The sequence below is a fragment of the Lissotriton helveticus genome, chromosome 10 (assembly GCF_964261635.1).
Source record: "Lissotriton helveticus chromosome 10, aLisHel1.1, whole genome shotgun sequence".
Lineage (NCBI taxonomy): Eukaryota > Metazoa > Chordata > Amphibia > Caudata > Salamandridae > Lissotriton > Lissotriton helveticus.
Genome location: NC_136071.1, coordinates 314,598,297 through 314,617,904, shown reverse-complemented (window position 1 = coordinate 314,617,904; position 19,608 = coordinate 314,598,297). Strand labels below are relative to the sequence as shown.

The 19,608-nt window shown below is 42.3% G+C and overlaps 1 protein-coding gene across 1 annotated transcript in view; it reads left to right on the top strand.

Moving 5' to 3' along the window:
- The window catches only part of MYL3 (myosin light chain 3), a 255,613-nt gene extending 241,067 nt beyond the window's left edge, over positions 1–14,546 (top strand). The window contains exons 6-7 of the mRNA XM_078662471.1: positions 3,727–3,762; positions 13,858–14,546. Coding sequence (XP_078518597.1) covers positions 3,727–3,755 — 29 coding nt within the window. The 3' untranslated portion in view covers positions 3,756–3,762; positions 13,858–14,546. The remainder of the gene's footprint in view (positions 1–3,726; positions 3,763–13,857) is intronic.
- The last annotated feature ends 5,062 nt before the right edge of the window (positions 14,547–19,608 follow it).

Below are 19,608 nucleotides of genomic sequence, written 5' to 3'. Positions count from 1 at the left end.
ATAAAAAGAGTATCAATGTGGTAATTCAACTAGGAAATAAGAACAGGAGTCAGTCAATTCTTAAAATCTTGCTTACAAGTGTAGTAATATTGTTGGTAAAGAATGAGGGGGAGCAGCTTTTTTGGAATCACACATCTCAGATATTAATCAAATTACCCCCAAATATCCAATCGAAATGACGATGTTGTCTTAACACTAAAGGATATACTATTGCTGGAATATCAAACACACAATGTTAACCTAAGCCTACCTGTATACTTCATCTACTTATTCTAAATCAGCAAGGGGCATGCTTGCATATTCAGATGATCCAATAAATTAGCACTTATATTTGGACCATCATTGCTTCTGAAAGCCAATGAGTTCTGAACCTGTTCTAGAGACACAATCTGATGGTTCTTTTTTTGCAGCATGGAAGTGTAGAGGGAAGAACATTCGTTAAGCTAATGAATTAATCAAGAGTTCTTTTGGGCACATAGTAATCACAAACAACTATGTAAAATGTGTTTGATTTAGTACAAATCCAAAAATAAGTGAACATAAAGGCACCTCAAGACAAGAGTGTAAAAATGTATCGGTATTAGCATAAAGTCAAATCTGTGACATTAAATTAGCTTACGAGAAAGTGTCTTTCTCCTGCACCACAAAACATGAGAAAGACAAATTCCACAGCATATGAATTTCAAACTGTTTAGTCTAAAGCAAGAGTTTCCAGGGAACAGCATTTCAGGCCAACAAGATTAAGCTAACATAAGAAAACAGCATATGAGCTTTATGAATTTGCATGAAAAATATAAGGCACCTTCAAATAATGCATTTACCTACATGTAAAACGACACAATTAATAACACATTTAGTGTGTAAATAATTGTCAGTTACACGACACGAGTTCTTCACATTAATGTTTTCTGCTGGTTACATTTACTTTCCACATTACTGCTCCATGTTACTTTAAAATGGCCTAATCACTTCACGTTTCAGGTTAATACATTTCAAAATAATAACTCTTCATGGTATTACAACAAAGGATTATTTGTGGGAGCCCTCTAAATGTGTGATTAGAATGCACCCATACAAATAAAATTTGATTTCCGCTACATCAGTTCTATCCAGCAAACATCATTGGTGTTCAACAAAAGGTGGCAGAGATGGAACAGCAATTTGTAGAGAGAAACTATATAAATATCACAAGACAATCATGCAATATCTGCATGACATGCTAAGCTAAAAAAAAACTAAAGAATTGTAAACTCAGGAACACACTTCATGTATTGTGTGGCCTGATTGCACTGAAAGTGCATTATATGATGTACCTAGTACCATCCAGTTCAAACTAAAGGTGCTGCATGTTATCAGGCAGAATGTTTAAAGGACATTTATCTGTCTGTCCATTGTTTTACATTCCCCATAAAGCAGGTTTCCAGGAAGAGAGATACATTTGCTGTAGTAAATACTGTACCGTGCCTTTTAAAGCTTAAACCCACCATCTATAGTAAGCTGTGAATCCCAAGGCAAAAACAATTGTAATGGGGTAACTGGTTGTCAAAAAAGAAACCAAACAAGTTGTAGCGGGATGCTAGCAATAATTTAAAGCCAAACACAATCGGGTTAAATCTAATGGTTGAGGATTATTTATTCAAAGTTTTATATAGAATATAGTACCTCTCTGAGAGCTATGAGTTACTTTAAATTCATGGTGTTTTTCAATGACCTTGTGTTATATTTATTTTCTTAGATCAATATATAAAAAAAAGGTTTGACATCATCAACAGTTATTTCAGCATAACAGAACCTAATACACAGAAAAGACTCCACCTCAGAAACATATTCAGCCCAAATCTCAAAGAAGTGGCAAGTGTAGAATAGTCTTCAGGTAGTCATTTGACTAACAAATACCCACAGAACAAGTAACATATAGTGCAGTTGTTCTGAGAATCTAGTGTCAGATTAATTAAAGATACACCAATAGCTGGTTACCTGCCAGTTTGTAACACCCAGGTAGAACTCTGGCACGAGTTAATTTGATAACTACCCATGTAAATGCTCTCCTAGATCCCATGATCTGAATGTAAAGGCTGCATTTATCAATCTACTTATGTATTATCATTGAAAACAATTGCGGCCAGTCTGACCTTTTCTGGAGGGCAATTCATCTAAAAAGGAGCCCCTCCCCAATCACCTAGCAGCAGAAGAAGGTCACTAAACATTTCACTGTTCCAGAATGTCAACTACATATCCCAGAAAGTGGTTGACAAGTGCAATGTTTGAAATAATGGATGGAACCACTTTGAAAATGTCCAAAAACCTTTGCCACTGGCTTGCCAGATGGATTAAGTCTGCTTACGAATAGCAGCACTTGCAGCAGGAAAGGCCACCTGGCTCACTAAACCTGCTTAGGAGGGTTCCACCTCACTGTCTTCAAGTTTGTGGCAATATGCCAGCCTTATTCTTTCTTTCAATGATAAATCTCAGTCTCCCTTAAAACAGGAATAGGGTGTCAATCTTGAGCATTGTTCTTCTAGTGCGGAAGCACTTCTTTTTTAGTCTAAAACAAGCATCAAAAAGCCAATAGGTCTGACATTGGTGGCATGAATCTAGCTTTGTTAAAGTTTGGTTTATTTTATCACGGGATTTGCAAAATGTTATTGTTGGATGAGCTGCCACGCCCACACCAATATTAAAGAGAAAAAAACATTGGGTAAAGGCAAAGCAGCTTTTTAGTCTCGAAAAACACACATTGCCATGGTAGTCCCTGGCACTGAAGGGAACTACTTTGTGTACAGATGTTCTTTGAAAGAACAGATTGCTGTCACTCACAGTGAACTTAACCAGTGACTGAAATAGTCTGACTTATTGCCCAATGCAATATCATGTAGTGGGTGGAATAAAGATGTGAATAACAAAACAGCAGAACATTGGTTTAACAGGGCTGGCTGAAAGCCCCTACAAGGAAGTATATAATTATATAATATTAATAAAATGAAAGGATCTTACCTAATGACAGGCCAAAACAGAGCAGAATACTATAGCTTTCCATATATTGTTAGGAGTTTATCACCACACGTCACATTCCATTATCCATCAATGTATCTACTTAGCCATCCACAAAGCCTTCCAAAGTCCTTCAGTTCAGCCACTTATTCATTCAACCATCCATCCATAATTCATCCACTCATCAACCCAGTTATCCAAACAGCCATCACCCAGGTATCTTTCTGTCAAAAATCTGTTTCATCGTCAGGCTTGTCACAGGCCTCTGTCTCAGGTCTAGGCATCAGTTTGTGTTAAATATGTCTGCCTGCTTGATTTCTTGTCTATCCCTTCACTTACACTGTTTCTACTTGGAAATCTTTACACTATGCTCCACAGGCTTGTTAAAAGCGTGCAACGTGTGTTACACCATCCCCTTCAAAAATAGGAAATTAAGATGCACTTCCAGTGGACAATATGTGTTTTTTCCGGTTGTAAAATGCTTGCACCTTCGCTAAGCGTGACACACGCCAAAGGTGGAACCACATAGATTAGTCTGCTTTAGGAATACCACGCACATTAGTCCAGTCACTTATTCAACAAGCGTGACGCTAATGTACAAAAACGAATATAATATCATTCTAGTGTCACACGGGTGAGCAAAGTGTTACTGAATAGTGCCTTGAGGCACCTAAGTACTTTAACATCATAGGGGGCTGACAGATTTTAACTGCTCTCTTTTGTTTACTTTTCCAGCTTTTGTAAAGCACATCATGGCCAGCTGAACATATGGTAAGCGCCTTTGTATAGCAGAAGTTCTCTACATTCCTTTTGTTTCTGTATGAAAAAGGGTTTTATGTATAATTGTCCCATCCTATTATCGTTTTCTGTGTTGTTTTTGAGAGTGGTTGTTGTTATTCGCTCTAAATTGTACAGAAATATAAGATATCAAGATTATTTGCTGAGAGCAATTTCCACATTGATGGCTATGTAGGTTATTTCCAGAAAACAGATGTGAATTCTTACCCAACCAATGGCATTCACTTAAGGATGTAAGGCTGAATAGACCAACCAGAACTTTAACCTGTGGCCATGAGGTCAGCCACCGATCCCTGCAGTAGATCTAATGATCACCAGATCTGACTACATCAAACACTGCGTTCAGCATTAGTTTTCAATCATAAACATCCTTTCATTGGGGCAGATTTATGATAACTGGCGCATCCCCAGGGATGCGCCAGTTATTTTGCGCCGCTGCTCCGCCACCCATAGTGCGCCGCATTTCCAATGCGACGCACCATGGGGCAAAAACGGCACAGATGCGTCACGCATCTGTGCCGTGAAGGTGGCGCATTGCTGGAGTTGCGTCGCAAGCGCGACGCAGCTCCAGGAAGGCTCGGGGGTGCCCCATCTTTACAATGCTGCGTCAAGACCTACGCCTGCTTCAAGCAGGCGCAGGGTTTTGACGCAGCATTGGCCTGAAAGTGACTGAGTGAAATCTTATAGATTTCACTCAGCCACTTTTGCGAGGCGCACCTGCCCCGGAACGCCCACCCTGCGCCGGAACGCCCACAAGTGGCGCAGAGCTTTACAACGTGACGCATCTGCCTAGATGCGTCACATTGTAAATGGGTCGTAGGGATGCACCACGTTTACTCCGCAGTTGCGTGACGCAAACGTGGCGCATTCCCAACATAAATCTGCCCCTTAGTTTTGATGTGATCAGGGGCTGTATTACAGAAAGTGCCCAACTGTGTAATGGACATGCACTCCCACTTTGTGCACCAATAGGGCATTTTGGTATTACATTAAGGGCTGCAAACACTTGTGGAGCCCCTTCTGACATACTGATAGCAGATGTGCACATGTAGCGCCAGTGCTATTGTGAGAGGGTGTACCTTCATTTGCATGGGTCCATGGACCAAGGCAAATGAAGGAATCACTTTGCCTGTGCACATGCCATTTAGTGAAGAATGTGCAGAGGCAAACATGCCCTTAGGAGGCGCACTGAAAATCTGCCACAAAAAGATGTCACACTGTCAGTGAAACCCATTTGAAGGCACCCTATTCAATGGGTAAATGGGGGTCCGAAGAACCTTCCAAACATCGACCTGCAGGTGAGTGTAGTCACTCACTGTACCCCCCTGCAATGGATCTCTAGTCCCTCTTCAAAGTGCAGGTGGGTTGCCACTTGAACAGAGAAACACAGAATAGCTTTGAAGCAGCCGCTCTGTATTTCACTTGAATGTGTTGCCCAAGGGCAGTGCAAGTTTGCGGCTGCCCCGGGCACTGTGCATTCATCATAATAGGATGCACTGCTCCTGTTTACTCCCGACGCACCTGTTTAAAGGTGCTCCATGGCGCAAACCGAGTAAGTAGTACACCCTGTTTGTAATGGAGGGTAGCTGGAAATGAGGCTGTTCGTTAAATAAACCAAGTATTGCAAAACACACAACCAAATAACAATATTTTTTTATTTTTAAGCACTGCTGCCAGAGAACTTTCACCTTGGGGTAATTCTCAAATAAAGAAATGTACTGAATGATACAGAGAGCTAATTGCAGTCACCAAATGAACGACTCGTTCAATCATGGAGCGTGAGGCCGTGAATCAAGCTGGATACAGGATATTGACAGTGTAACACATCAAAGCATTTTATTCAGTAAATGGCTTTCTGGAGTTTAAAGAGTAAAATGGTCAAAAATCCAGTCATTCCCAGCTTGTTTCCTAGCTAATTTATGAGATTTTGTTGTGTTGTTTAATGTAGAATTCGACACACGTGGGGCATTTGCCTAAAATTGGTTGATGTCACTTCCGCTCCATTTAAAGTGTCTCCTCGTTACACTCTTGATAGTGCCTACGGGACTCTCTTGTTTTAACAGTACACTAACTCTAAATATTTAAATGTTAGCACAATGGTTTAAAGCTTTAAAGAAATGGTTATAAAGTTAACGAGAGTGCCCTACCTTTATTAGTAATTACTAGACTCCATGGGATTTCAATATTTATATATTGTTAAAGAGGCGATCTGGTTTCTGTTATGGACATAAAGTACTCCACATACTTCTAATATGGGGTAAGACTCTGTGAAATTTATTGTAATGGATATTACCAATCTGTTCCAGTGACGCACAGGGCACAGTGAACTATCACAGTCAATTACCACAACATCGCATATCCCTTGTAGTAAAATATGATCATGTTGATTGCTTAAGTATTTTTTGTTGAGTTTAGAGAACATTTCATAGAGATTAGTTACGCAGATGCTTTAGAAGGGACACAAATAATGGCTGATCAGGGTTGTAGAGTTTGCATCGCAAGGAGATGGCTGCATTTCGAAGAGGCTCCTTGGAACACCATCACCAACCTGCAGAATTCTTCCAGCTGGGGATTCCTGGTACCCTACAGGCAGTGCTGTTGTGACTCCTCAGACTTTAAGTTATCCTCCCTGCCCAGACGCAGATCTCTGTGCATGCTGTTTGGTGGCCCCTGGGGAGGGGACATTCAGAATGAAAAAAACAATAGGAGGGAGGTAGAGTACAGGGGTAGGATTCTTACTCCACGGGCACTGTTACATAAACAAAAGCAATCCTACTCACAGTGGAAAGGGAAGGGTGTCTACCACAAGTGTGGGGACACACAGTGTTTTGTAAAATACCCCTCACACACCAACAGGCCCCTTGGTGTCATGCTTCATCATCGGGGTCTTCGTACCCCTCTAACGGGATGCGGCGCGCTGCGACCTACGACTACGTGGGAGCACTAAAGGTTGGACTATGTGTGGTGTGTGTGATGCAAGTGGTGGGGGTATTTAAATGTGAGTGGTGGGGTATGGTGAAGGTTTAAAAAGTACCTGGCTCGTGGGTGTATAGGAAAAACTTTGTTCGCAACCCCGGGCTGGTACTATTAAAAGAAGTGCAGAGTGAGGTAGCTAACCGTCGTGACTATGGACAGTACCTCTGGTGTGCGTCGACATGTTTCGGAGCGTGTGCTCCTTCTTCAGGATGGGGGCACGCAGCCTACATGGAGAAAGGCAGAGTGTGCATGGCTGGTTGGGGCCGACCAAATAGTCAGCGCCCTCAGCAGTGGGCAAACCACTCCTCCCCTGCCCTAGAGCAGACCCGACTGCCCTCAACCAAACCCTTCTGCTTTCTCACAGTGCAAGAAGCAGAAACATAAAACAGATTTATAATATCATTTTATGTTTCTGCTTCTCGCACTCAGAGAAAGCAGTGGAGCGACACTTCTCCGCACACATGGAGGAGCCGCCCCTACCGTGTACCGAAATTGGAGAAGACAGAGGTGGTTACTTAACTTTGATGGTTGCGGGACATGTGTAGACTCCAAATAGACTTCCATAAAACACCAACTATCTTATTATGTTCTTTCAAGGCACATCCAGATTACAGCAAGAGCCCAGTGTCTTCAATAGTTTCTGTCTTTGCCTATGCCTACATGATTTGATCCAGCAGGAAACCGGAACCGACCCCATATTCTCCTGTTTTGTACTGTGCAATTCCATCATAATAAATCAATGGACATCCAGATATGCCAGGAGGCTGATGACTCACAGGCTGCTAAGCCCAGTGTTCGAGTGTGGACTGGTTTCCCGTGTCTCACACACACTTACACGGATAAGAAGATCCAGGAAGCAGCAAGGGCCTAGCGTCGCCAATGGCTTTCGTCTCTAACCTCCTCCATGATGGGTGATAAATTAATCCGTGCAGGTGGGTGTCCACTACTCATCTCAACATCCCATGCTGGTGCCCGTTGCTCAGCTGCTCCTTGTAATATTGCCCTTGATAAAATCGCACAGCGCAAAGCAGCAGTTAGGGTGCTGGCAACTAAGTGTTGTGCAGCCTGTGCAGCACACCAATGGGCAGAAAGGTCCGACTGGAGTTGGTGATGGGTGACGAGCACACTATCAAGGGTGGATTTATTTATGGCCAAAATATTTCGTATTTAGGCAGCCAGGCAATCAAAATGTGCAAATGCACGTTTAATGTGCTCTTTATATGCTGTGCCTTGCTGAAACCTTCGTCCATCGCCTGTGCTGTCCCAGCCAGCCTCAGCCTAGCTCAGCCACAATTATCCAATCAGTATGAGTAAAATTACCAATGCCCATGGGAGAAAACTTCTATAGCCCCGGGCAGTGTTTGAAATGGAAAAGTAGAAGTGCAGGTATTCTGTACCAGACTACCTGCTCGTTTCTGTGAAGTGCCGGTACTCTCAAATAAAAAGATTACATCTCTCTTGAGAAGAGCCGGTACTCTCACTCTCAAAATAAAAAAGTGAAGGTACTTCGTACCGGGCAGTACCTGCCCATTTAAAGCACTGGCCCCAGCCCTGTGAAATAAGTACTGGTGCGGTGGAACTTGCTGGGTTTTCTCCTTAATGCAGGGGTAATCTCCAGTTGCCCCTCTATGTTTCAGAACTGTTCTCTCCTTCCTACTTTTGCAATCAGTGTTTTTTTTCAGTTCTATCCATGTCTCCAGTGGAAACAGATTGTCTCCTTTCTCTTCCCCTCCATAACTGGCCCTCTTCTCGCACTTCCTTTTTTATTTAATTTACCTTCTTTCACAACAGCACCATACGTTTCCTAGGGTTCTTAGCGCTATGTTTTAATATAGCAAAACAGTAATTGGTACCAACTATTTCCATTTACGTTTGTTTTCACTGACTTTGTTTGAACAAGGCACATTTAAATTAATTTATTACCATTCATTCAAATATTCCTTGGTATTTGTAAAAACATAATTGGATGATACCTTCATAAAGAATGTTTACATTTCTCTTTCTCGATATGGATTGCATCTTTATAGAACAATATTTTGCCTGCATGTTCAGTGGAGTGGAGTGGCAAGGCCAGGGAGAAATTAATTGGGTTAAACCTGAATCAAACACAATTATGGTGATTTGAATTTTGACAAACTGCCAAAACATTCTGTGCTTCAAGTTAGACACAGTTGAGCCCCAAAACTGGATCGCCAAGTTTGCATAAAATAAAACCTTTTTCTTTTATAGGCACCTTCGGGAATGCATATTCTTGTTTAAACGGCCTATAAACATTGGAAGCCAAATTATATAGTTTATGTAATAGTATATGGTTAAATTCAGGGCAGTTCGTGGTGGTTTGGGCTTTTGTGATTTTTGCATCAAATAACTCCAATGTTATGGAGTCTTTCCCACAAACCTATTAAAATGATGCTTGTCAGCAGTAGTACGAATGTAGATGCTACCTGACATCTACTTGAATCGCCGTCGACCACTTGCACTGAGACCATCAAATTACAGAAAACCATGCTTCCGCTAATAATTTTAATCATCATCATCATATGTTTCTTTATTTCGGTTATTAACCATAAAAGAACAGACACAGGTATGTACAAATCAGATTAAAACATTTTAAAAGAATTAAAAAAAGATAAAAACTGTTTTTTTTGTTTTTTAAATGCTTGAGAAAAAAAATAATGAGGAGGAGGTCAGTCACATTACCAGATCTCTAGCTTTGTACCTTGAGAAAATTCGCCCTTTCCCACCACATTGAACTTAAGAAACGCGAGACCGCATAGACAATAATAGCTAATAATTTTAGTCTTGGGGTAAAAAAACAAAAACTTCAATAACCTGATTTTGATTTAAGCGAAAATTAAGTTTTTGAGCAGTGAGGAGTTTATGCCGAGGGGAGCAGTTACTACATGTGGTAACAACCCCCCGACCTGCAGGTTTTTTTTCTGGCAAATTTAATTGATGGGTAATAGTTGGGTAACCACAAATCCGTGCAGTTTGGTGCATTAATCACTGGTTCTCCATGTTATGCCTCATTTTTCCTGGACAACCGAGTAAGAGGGAAGATCTATCGCACATGGTAAATACTCTTTCCTGGGTTAATTATGTTTACGGATGGTGTGAGTACCACAGCCCATTCCAAGACAGTTGTAATAGGGGCCTCAGATGTTTAATGAAGTACTTACCCGTCCTTTGAGAAAACCAGAGCTCAATGGGCAGGAAAAATAATTGTTCAAGTGTGTCAACAATGTAACCTTAAAAATCAGAATGCAATTGTATCTATTGTATGTATATCTATAAGTATGCATTTCTACTACAAATCCTCTTTGTGTGTTACAAAGAAAATGGTACAGAAGCACATTATTAAACTAGAGCAGCCATGGCTGCTGATGATATGAAGAAGAACAAATGGAACAAATGATGGACGGCATGCTGAAAAATGTAAACATTCACCCCCAGCCACAAAGATCTGTGTTTAATCCATCGTTCTTTTGCTCACCACACCACCCGAGTTGGGACCCAGCCTCATGCAATTCTGCCTTGAACCTGTTCCTCATGCTAACAGTCCAGCCCTTCCTGGACCATAAACAATCATCCTAGATCGGTTTTGGGGCATCACTCCTCATCAGCCAGGCTAGCTTGAATCCAGTGGCGCAGTGAGCATGGGACCCACAGCTGCAGCACGATGATTTGGAGTGTGGAGTAGAGAGATGTACAGCAAAACATATTGTCATTCACACATGAGTTTATTGGAGTGTTAAGGCCACTGGTCAAATCAGTGATGATAGGTGTGGCGCTGCGGCCAGGGTGACTGACACTGGACGCTGGGGATCACGGTTCGATCCCCGGCTCTGGCGGCAGGGGTCTTCCCAGCACCATGCGACTCTAGGCAATAGCTTGCTTAATCTTCCCGATGGCCCCCAGCACCGAAATACCCCTTTGGGGGTGAGTCGTGCACTTTACAAGTACCGGATATAGGGCCAGATGTAGGAGCCCTAATACCGGTCGGAAACGGCTGATTTCGGCCGTTTCCGACCGGTATTAGGGTTTTCAGATGTAGGGGCATGTTATTTTAAGAATCGGTAATTTTACCGATTCTGTAAATATACCGATTCAGTAAAATACTGAATCGGTATATTTACCGAATCGGTAAATCCATATGTAGCTGATATTTTTAAAATAAATTCCTTATATTGATTTTTGCATTTTCATAACTTGAAATGAAACATAAAACAAAAGCATAATAGTGTCTGATATCAACCCACCATGTCGCATTACAGCCCAAGACAAATGTGGCATGATCATGGTACGTACGTGCCCCACGATGCTGTCAACAGGTCTCAGGTAATGTGTACGATCACATGGGAGATTGATTTAAGCGAGGATGCCATATCTTGGTGTATTTCTTACTTGCACCTCTGTTTTGGTAAGCCAATTCTTCGAATTTGGCACAATGATCCAACCCTCTGATGCATTCGGTAGTCATGGGGGTTCCCTCTCCCACCAGTGGTGCTAAAGCTCTCTGTGATGTTATGTGTTCTATGGTCTTTAAGGTACAGACACCAAACAGGCTGCTGAAGGTGTCCATGAACCCCAGCTGAATCTAGGGCTGGCGACGTGCCTATGACACTCTCTAGATTCCTGATTATCATATGGCAGTACCTTTGGACTACTGCACACCTCCATACCGTGTGGTAGAATGTTCCAGGCAACATTCTTCACCTGAGGCAGTTCAGATTGAAAGCCATACACATAGTCTGCAGCCTTGCAGGCCAATAGTAGTAGTGGTGGAAGTATTGCAACTGGATGAGCCTGAAACGCATGGAGAGCGCACTCAAGGTGCCAGTTTGGTGTCAGTCCATTCAGTGTCCTCCAGCTCTCTCAAGTCTGCCTCCCAATCCTCCCTCAATTTCTCAAGTTTGTTTGGCGAATTACACACAATGGTTTGTAGATTTGAGAGATACCCCCTTTTACAAGCTTATCCGACACCAGGTGAGCCTCCAGGGAGCTGTGGTCAGGCAATTAAGTAAGTCTGTCTCAAAAGATGGCTAGTGTATATCTTAACTGTAGATAGCAGTAGAATTGCATTTTGAACAACTGAAACTCCACTGACAGTGCATTAGATGTTTTAATGTGAGCCCCCTTCCAGACATTCTCTAAGGTAATGATACCAATCAGGTGCCATAGGAATGTTTCTGGAGCCTCGCAGCCAGAGATGACCAGGTGCCCTGCCCCAGGAGATACAAAAGGGGGTGGTGATGGACGGAGCATCTGAACCAATCAAACACTCACACCCAGTCAAAAGATCTGGGTTTGATCCATCACCGTTCTTTAGCCCACTCTGCCACCCCAGTTCAGACATGGCTATATGCAAATCAGTCTGACCCTGTGCCTCATGGGAACAGTCCAGCCCGAACTGCCAAGCCTTCCCTGGACCGGAAACAAGCTTCCGAGGACCGGTTTCTGGCATTCCAGCCGTCTTCAGCCCGGCTTGCTTGAATCCAGTGGCAAAGTGAGCAAGGGACTCACGTCTGAGCATATCCTGCCACACTTGTGGCGGCCAAAGGCGGTACAAAAGGGGGTGGTGACTGTTCCCATGAGGCACAGGGTCAGACTGATTTGCATATAGCCATGTCTGAACTGGGGTGGCAGAGTGGGCTAAAGAACGGTGATGGATTAAACACAGATCTTTTGACTGGGTGTGAATGTTTGATTGGTTCAGATGCTCTGTCCATCACCACCCCCTTTTGTACTGCCCCAGGAGAGTCATGGCTGTTAGGATTTGATGCCATTTAATGTGCTTAAGTGCTACTCACCAGCAAAGTAGGGAGTATCTGGACATGGTGGTAAAAAGTTGAGTGGGGTGGGGTGGGGTTCCACGGTATAGTAGATGCAGGATACCTAGGGCCTCAATGCACTCCCACTCCAATGTGTAAGTAGGACTGTGCCTGTCCCAATGCAGTCAGACATTCATCAGAACCATCTGTGAGGCCCACATGTATTGCTGGATGTCTGCTCAGCCCGGGCCCCCAATGTATGGTGAATGTCTGCACTTCGCAAAAGACACCCAGGGTGCCTTTCCTGCTCCAAAGAAAGTGTTAAGGGCTTACTGATAGTCGGTGAAATAAATATGAGGAAGAGAGGAGGTGTGGGTAGTGCTGCTGGACGAAAAGGAATTGGGGAGGGAGATCATTTTTAAAATGGCCTCATAACCTGCCATGGAGAGTTGCATTGATGCCCAGACTTTAAATTCACTCCAAGCCTTGGCCAAAAGTGCAAGATATTGAGGTACCAACAGCATTGAGGGAGTGTGCTATTATCATAGTCACGTACTAAATATTGTCCATCTCCACACTCTGACATCTACCCCACCTGTGAGAAAGTCACCTCTGACTGGTGCCAATGTGGACTTTTCCCAATTCACCCTGAGCCCAGGATTGTTCCCATATACTTACGAACTCTATGCACAAAAACAACCAAATTTCAACACAGGCACTCCTGCGCTATGGCGCAAGGGTGCCTGCGTTGGTGCTATGCAGCGTAGTAGTTGGTGCACCAGCGCAGTATAAGAGGACAGGAAAGCGATGTATTTCGTAGATACAGTGCAATCCTGGCCTTTTCTTTTGATGCAGGGCAGTGAAGCAAGAAATCTTGCGGCACAGCTCTACACCAAAAATGAGCCAATGAGGACCTGCATTTCTGCCCCTTTCTTTTGATGCAGGGCAGCAAAGCAGGAAGGCCTATGGCGCTGCTCTACACCAAAATGTAATCAATGAGACCCCGTATGTTTTCCCCTATTAAATTTCGTCAGGTTTGACCAGCCGAATTCAATGAACCTTGGGTTATTTAATGCATTCGATCACTATTGGATGCATTACATAAAACCAAACTCGTAATTCCGGACTTTGCTTAGACAGGGGTTTAAGAACAGGATGGAATTAATCACTCGCCTTGCAATCAGGCCCTTAAAGTAGACGGAGCTAAATGTGCACTATAATATGATTACACTGAAAACCCTGTGACCTTCCCTCTGTAGAGTGATGTGTAAAAGCTTCATCAATACTATTACAAATATGTTCATTTGTATTTCTTTTTTAGGATAAGACATTTCCTATACAGCCCTGATGGATCCTGATTCTTCAGAAGTTCACGCTGTGTTTTTTTCTGGAATTTCACATTGCTAAGCCGAACCTTCCAGTGATTTATTTGTTTTTTACAACGTTTTTTCTGCCACAAGAAGAACATCACTTCGAAGACACTGCACACTGCCAGTGGATTTCACTACAAAATATAATGTCTATACCTCCACAAGATGGCGCATTGGTTGCTCACAAATTACACTTGGTAGGTTCATGAAAATGTGCACTTCCCATCCTGTCATTTGTTTTTAACGATGGTAGCCTTTTAAATGCAAGATCTCATGCACGCTGGTTCTTGTTTATCAGGCACACAGTAAATTGAGGGAGAGTTTTAATACACATTGCTATCAAAATTGTCTTGACATTCAGTAATGTATTCCACCTAAAAATATATATAGAGTCGAGCTCTTTTTATCATCGATAAAACCCTCGCTGCCCTTTATTACCATGTACGATATATGAATTCTCAAATCCACACTCACATCAGTGTTCTTTGTTAAAGAGGTGTTAGCTCGACACTATTTTTGGAATAGAAATATCATATAGTAAAATTATTGTATGGAACCTGAGTATAAAATCTATCATTGTTTCATAAAAACCCAAAAAGATTGTGACTAAATTGTTTGTAATTAAACTCATATTTCTCAAGCTGGAGTTGGTTGTTCATTTCTATGTTATTGGGCCCATCATATTCCTGAAAGAAATGACATTTCTTAAATTGGAAGTAGCTTTAGGCAATTACTTAGAGTTTGACAAATGGGCAGATGCCCTGTCCACCAAGCCACCGTTTCCCCCTCCTTATTTGGAGGCGCAGGGACTGCCAGCTTTCCAAAAGTGGAGTTTTCGTTTTTCTGACTTGGAAATCTTTACACAGCAGCCCATCTTTCACAGGGAAGTCTGCAGCAATGGATCGGAATGTTCTCCCTCTTTTGGACACATTCTACGAAGGATATTTTATTCACGTTTGCAACCGCCACATAACCATGCTGGGTATAAGCATGACAATTCTCAGTGCTTCAGGGACACTTCTTATCTCTTTTACTAAATCAACATCCACTTAGAGAGATTTGTTTTTGGAAAACAAAAATTATTCTTTTCTATTAACTCTTGAACGTTTGTGCCTGAAGAGAACTTTGGACACCAGCGGCTTTGACAGAAGGCTGAATAACAAATGCTACAGCAAGCTCCCTTGGCTACCTCTTCACAATGTACTTGCCACCATACTCAGGGGCATATTATCAAGGGGGTTTATCTCTGCCTTTTTGGCTTTAAAAGCCAAGAAAGCGGAGATAAAATTATCTCCCTATTACCTAGCTGTCGCTAAAACCAGTTAGCGACAGCTAGTAGGAGATAGCGACCATCTTGGGCCCCGCTTTGCATGTCAGTGAAATTTATCACTAATGACATGCAAAGTGGGCGTGCCAAGATGTTAGCGACTGAAAACAGTCGATAACATCGCTATCTCCTATTACCAACTTTTGGAGATATTCGCACTGAGCGCGAATATCTCCAAAAGCTAACACCTGCCCCTGAGCAGTTCTTAGCCATGTTATCCAATGGGAGGTGGATAACATGGCTAAGAGCATTGCGGCCATTTTTTATCGCAATTGCGATCTGCGGTAAAAATCGGCGCAGCTTAGCGGTAAAATATTCTCTCTAACCAAGCAATAGCGATAATTATCGCTATTGCTTGGTAATATGCCCCTCAGTTCTTCAAACTAATCAATGACGAGGTTCTATTTCTTCTCAAATACTCAACACAAGTTCAAGTTCAAGTTCAAGTTCAGAAATTTGTATAGCGCACCACTCACCCATAGGGTCTCAAGGCGCTTGTGGGAGGGGGAGCATACACTAACATTTTTATTTTGCATTTGTCCATCTCGCCATATTCACCAGTGCCAAAGGGAATGTGCTCAGCACAGTGAGCCCTAACATTATACCCGGAGGAAATTGTTAACACAGAAGTGAAACACAGACATGTGAATGGAATCTCCATAATACCTCTGTAGTCTTACTAGTTCCACCATTGCAGAAAACATATAAAAAACGCTGTGAACCATCACAATCATAAAATATTGTCCCCCCAAAATATTTTTAAACTATCCACAATCAAACAGCATACCAACATTTATTTTTCAGTGTTGAAATAGTTCTGTTTGGCCTATCAAAGCATTCAAGAAGTAGAAAATATGACTGAGGAACCAAAAACAGCCATAGCAAAAATACTCCAACCAGCCACACTCCTTTTCCATGCTCTTCTCCGTGCTCTTCTGTCCAATTTCTTCTCCTTGCTGCATCCATCCATCCATTCTTTTTCTCTCCTTCTCTGTCTCTGATCTCTCACATTCTCTCCCCTGCGGTACCTGCAGCAATACATCTTAGGTTGCTGAAAAAAGTGACAGGCACCAACAGCAGCCCTAGGCTTTAAGAAGAGACCTCCAATGACTCCAGCCCACCGTGGAGATGGTTGATGGAATATAAGGCAAGTCCTGCCCTCATAGTGATATGTTCAACATTGTTCCTGACCCAGTGGTCGAAGTGGGGAAAAAAAGTAAGGGAACTGTGGGTGGAGAATCAGGGGGCGGGAAAAACCCGAGGATTGGATCAGTGAGCGGAGTCAGAGGTGTGGCTAGAAATAGCAAAACATACCAATTTTTTGTACATTTGGCATTTCACTGACCAGTTACAGCTTATAACATTATTTAATTCAAACAATGGATTAACATGTTTATTTGAGGTTTAATATTTAAGTTGTTTACATTAAAATACATTTACAATGTGGGACATGTTTCTAATCACAGAATGTCGCAAATATGTAGAATCATAAGCCGCTTGACTCCGAGCCATACAGTTTCTTTCATCAGCACTTCTTCTTCCTTTTTCTAACCATTTCTGAACATACAATTCAGGTTTAAATTCTATGACAGGAGGCACCATGCTTGTTATAAACATTATAGAAGACAGACGATTGATTGATATTCTGTTCCGCAGTGGTGTGAGCACATCATTCATTACACTAAAGCCCCGTTCACATTCAGCAGTGGATGTATAAAAGGTTTCTATAATGTGCACTAATGGTTTCAGGCTTTCAGGGATGCAATTTCTATTTGGTTTGTACTCTCTGAAACCAATTATGGACTGCCTGGTATTAAATACATGCAACCTGCTACAAAGGCTTTGTAATTCTCCCTCACCATATAAGATTTCTACTGGATCTGGCCAATAAACTGGTTGTAGAAGTTTCATTCTATGTACCATTTCTTTGTATTCTATTTCGTGATTGTTTGTGGTTGTGCGTCTAGAAACATTTGATGCATTAGTCATTTGCATCCTTTTTGCAGGTTATTTGCTAAGCTCCTAAAGAACTGTGTCCTATTGATGCTAACACAGTCTTTGTCCTGTTGCAGTCCTACACCAGCAAACTGCATCCATTCAGCAGCATTTATGCAGTTGTATCAAAGGAACCAGGTGAATCAGGCATTGATTCAAACACTAAAATCTGCATCTGTATTGAACGATCAGCCTCATATATGGTCATATCACGCCGCTGCAGCCTTCTAGATAGGTCACCCAATTCTGTGAGAGCATCATATAATATGCCCACATTTTCAACAAACACCAGGGAGGTAAATATATGGTTTAAACCAGCATATTTTTTCTGCTCGATGTCACTCCTCGTTGATACCATGACATGTTTACTAAGTGCTTTGTAGTTATTCTGAACAGCTCTCACAGATCTTTCAGGACACCCAACGTACATCTAGCACCTTTACAATTGCCAGAAGTCTTACATCTACCTCCAAAGCACATTCCCCGAGCTCTCTCAGATTTTTCGGAGAGGCATGGTAGGTGGTATATAGTTTATCAAAAAAAACTTTGAGCTGATTACTGCGAGTGACTTCTTTCCAAACATCACCCACAGCAAGCTCCAGCTTGTGGTTAGCATAGTGCCATGCACTCAACTGTGAATATTTCAGTTTCAGAAGAGTTGCCACACCGGATTTCCTACCTATCATGTGGGAAGCACCATCTGTTACAAGCTGAACAAAATGCCTTTTTAAATACTCATCAGTAAAACCATGTCTCTATAAACATGCCAATAAGGTATCTAAGATTATATCTGCTACTGTGCTTGGCAGCTCAACAAGGTTTAAGAAAAAGGCCAGTGGCTCATTGTGTTTTTCAATACGTGCTCTTACGCAGATAATTAGAGTGGTCAGTTTACTAACTGTGGTAGATTCATCTATCATGAGGCTTACATTTGATTCATTCTGCAAGCTCCAAATGAATCAGCCTTGACCTCATTGTAGCAGCAATATAGTCTATTGTGTCAGCGCAGCTGTAATCTGAATGCAAGTTTAAGTTTAAGTTTTAAAATATTTATTGAGCGCAACGTACACCTGGGCGGTTTCTTGGCGCTAAAGTAGAAGGCGACTTACTGAGCGAGGACAGCAACTAAAAACAACAGCTGGGGAATAGGCAGTTTGCTAAAGAAGAGCCTGAAGAAATAAAAAGGTCTTCAAAGCTTTGCGGAAGGCGGAATAGTCAGTAAGAGACCTGAGATCAAAAGGAAGGGAGTTCCAGAACGTGGGGGCAAGAAAGGAGAATTTTGAGCCCCCCTGTCTTTTCTTCCGATAACGGGGCACGGTCAAGAGAAGTTGTGCCGAAGAACGGAGGTCTCTGCCAGGGACATAAGCCTTGATGGCTGAGGAAATAAATAAGGGGGCCAGGCCAGACCTGGCCTGGAACACCACACAGCCTAATTTAAACAAGGCGCGTTCCCGCACCGGGAGCCAGTGGAGGGTTTTCAGTAGGGGGGAGGAATGGTGGAATTTAGGCAGACCAAAGGCAAGACGGGCCGCCTGGTTTTGCACTAATTGCAATTTACGGAGGGTGTACTGGGGGATACCATTGTACAGGATGTTCCCGTAGTACAGGCGAGACAGGACCAGTGCGGACATAATAAGCTTAAGTGCAGGAAAAGAGAAGAAACGTGAAATAGAACGGATAGTGCGGAGAGTAAGAAAGCAAGAAGAAACCACAGAGCCAATCTGGGAGTGCATAGTAAGTTGGTTGTTTAACTTAATACCGAGAGTCTTAACAGAGGAAACAGGAGTAGGAGAAGAACCAAATGAGGGGGGCCAAAAGAAAGAATTCCAGGGACTGGAGCAACCACCCGTCACCACAAGTTCCGTTTTATCGCAAGACTCTGCCCAAGTCTGCACCATTCTCCTTTTGAACATCAATATCCAACGGCATATCAGAAAAAGGGCGCTCATGTTTACATATTTTGTATGCAGTTCTGAAAACTCGGCATGTCTCTTCCTGTTCTTTCATTTGCATTTTCAAATTGTACAGAAGAATACTTTCACAAGCCCTCTGTTCTAAAATAGCTAGTGCCTTAAGATGACAGGAGCTATTCTTATGACAAAATATTTTTTGCCGCATAGAAACTTGCTCCTTGTCATTAGAAGGGCCATAAGGGACAAAAATCTAATCTATCCATTTCATGGAAAAATGTATACCTTGACTTGTTACTGTTTTAACATTTACCTTTCTGCACACTTTACATCCAAGCTTTCCATTGGAAAATAAGAGCCATGAATACTTTTTACGTTTCATTTTGAGTTGTTCCCAAGACCAGCAGGTTGGGTGATCAATTTGGTCCACGGAAGGTAGCATGTAGGTGTTATGCAGGCGCGTAACTTTG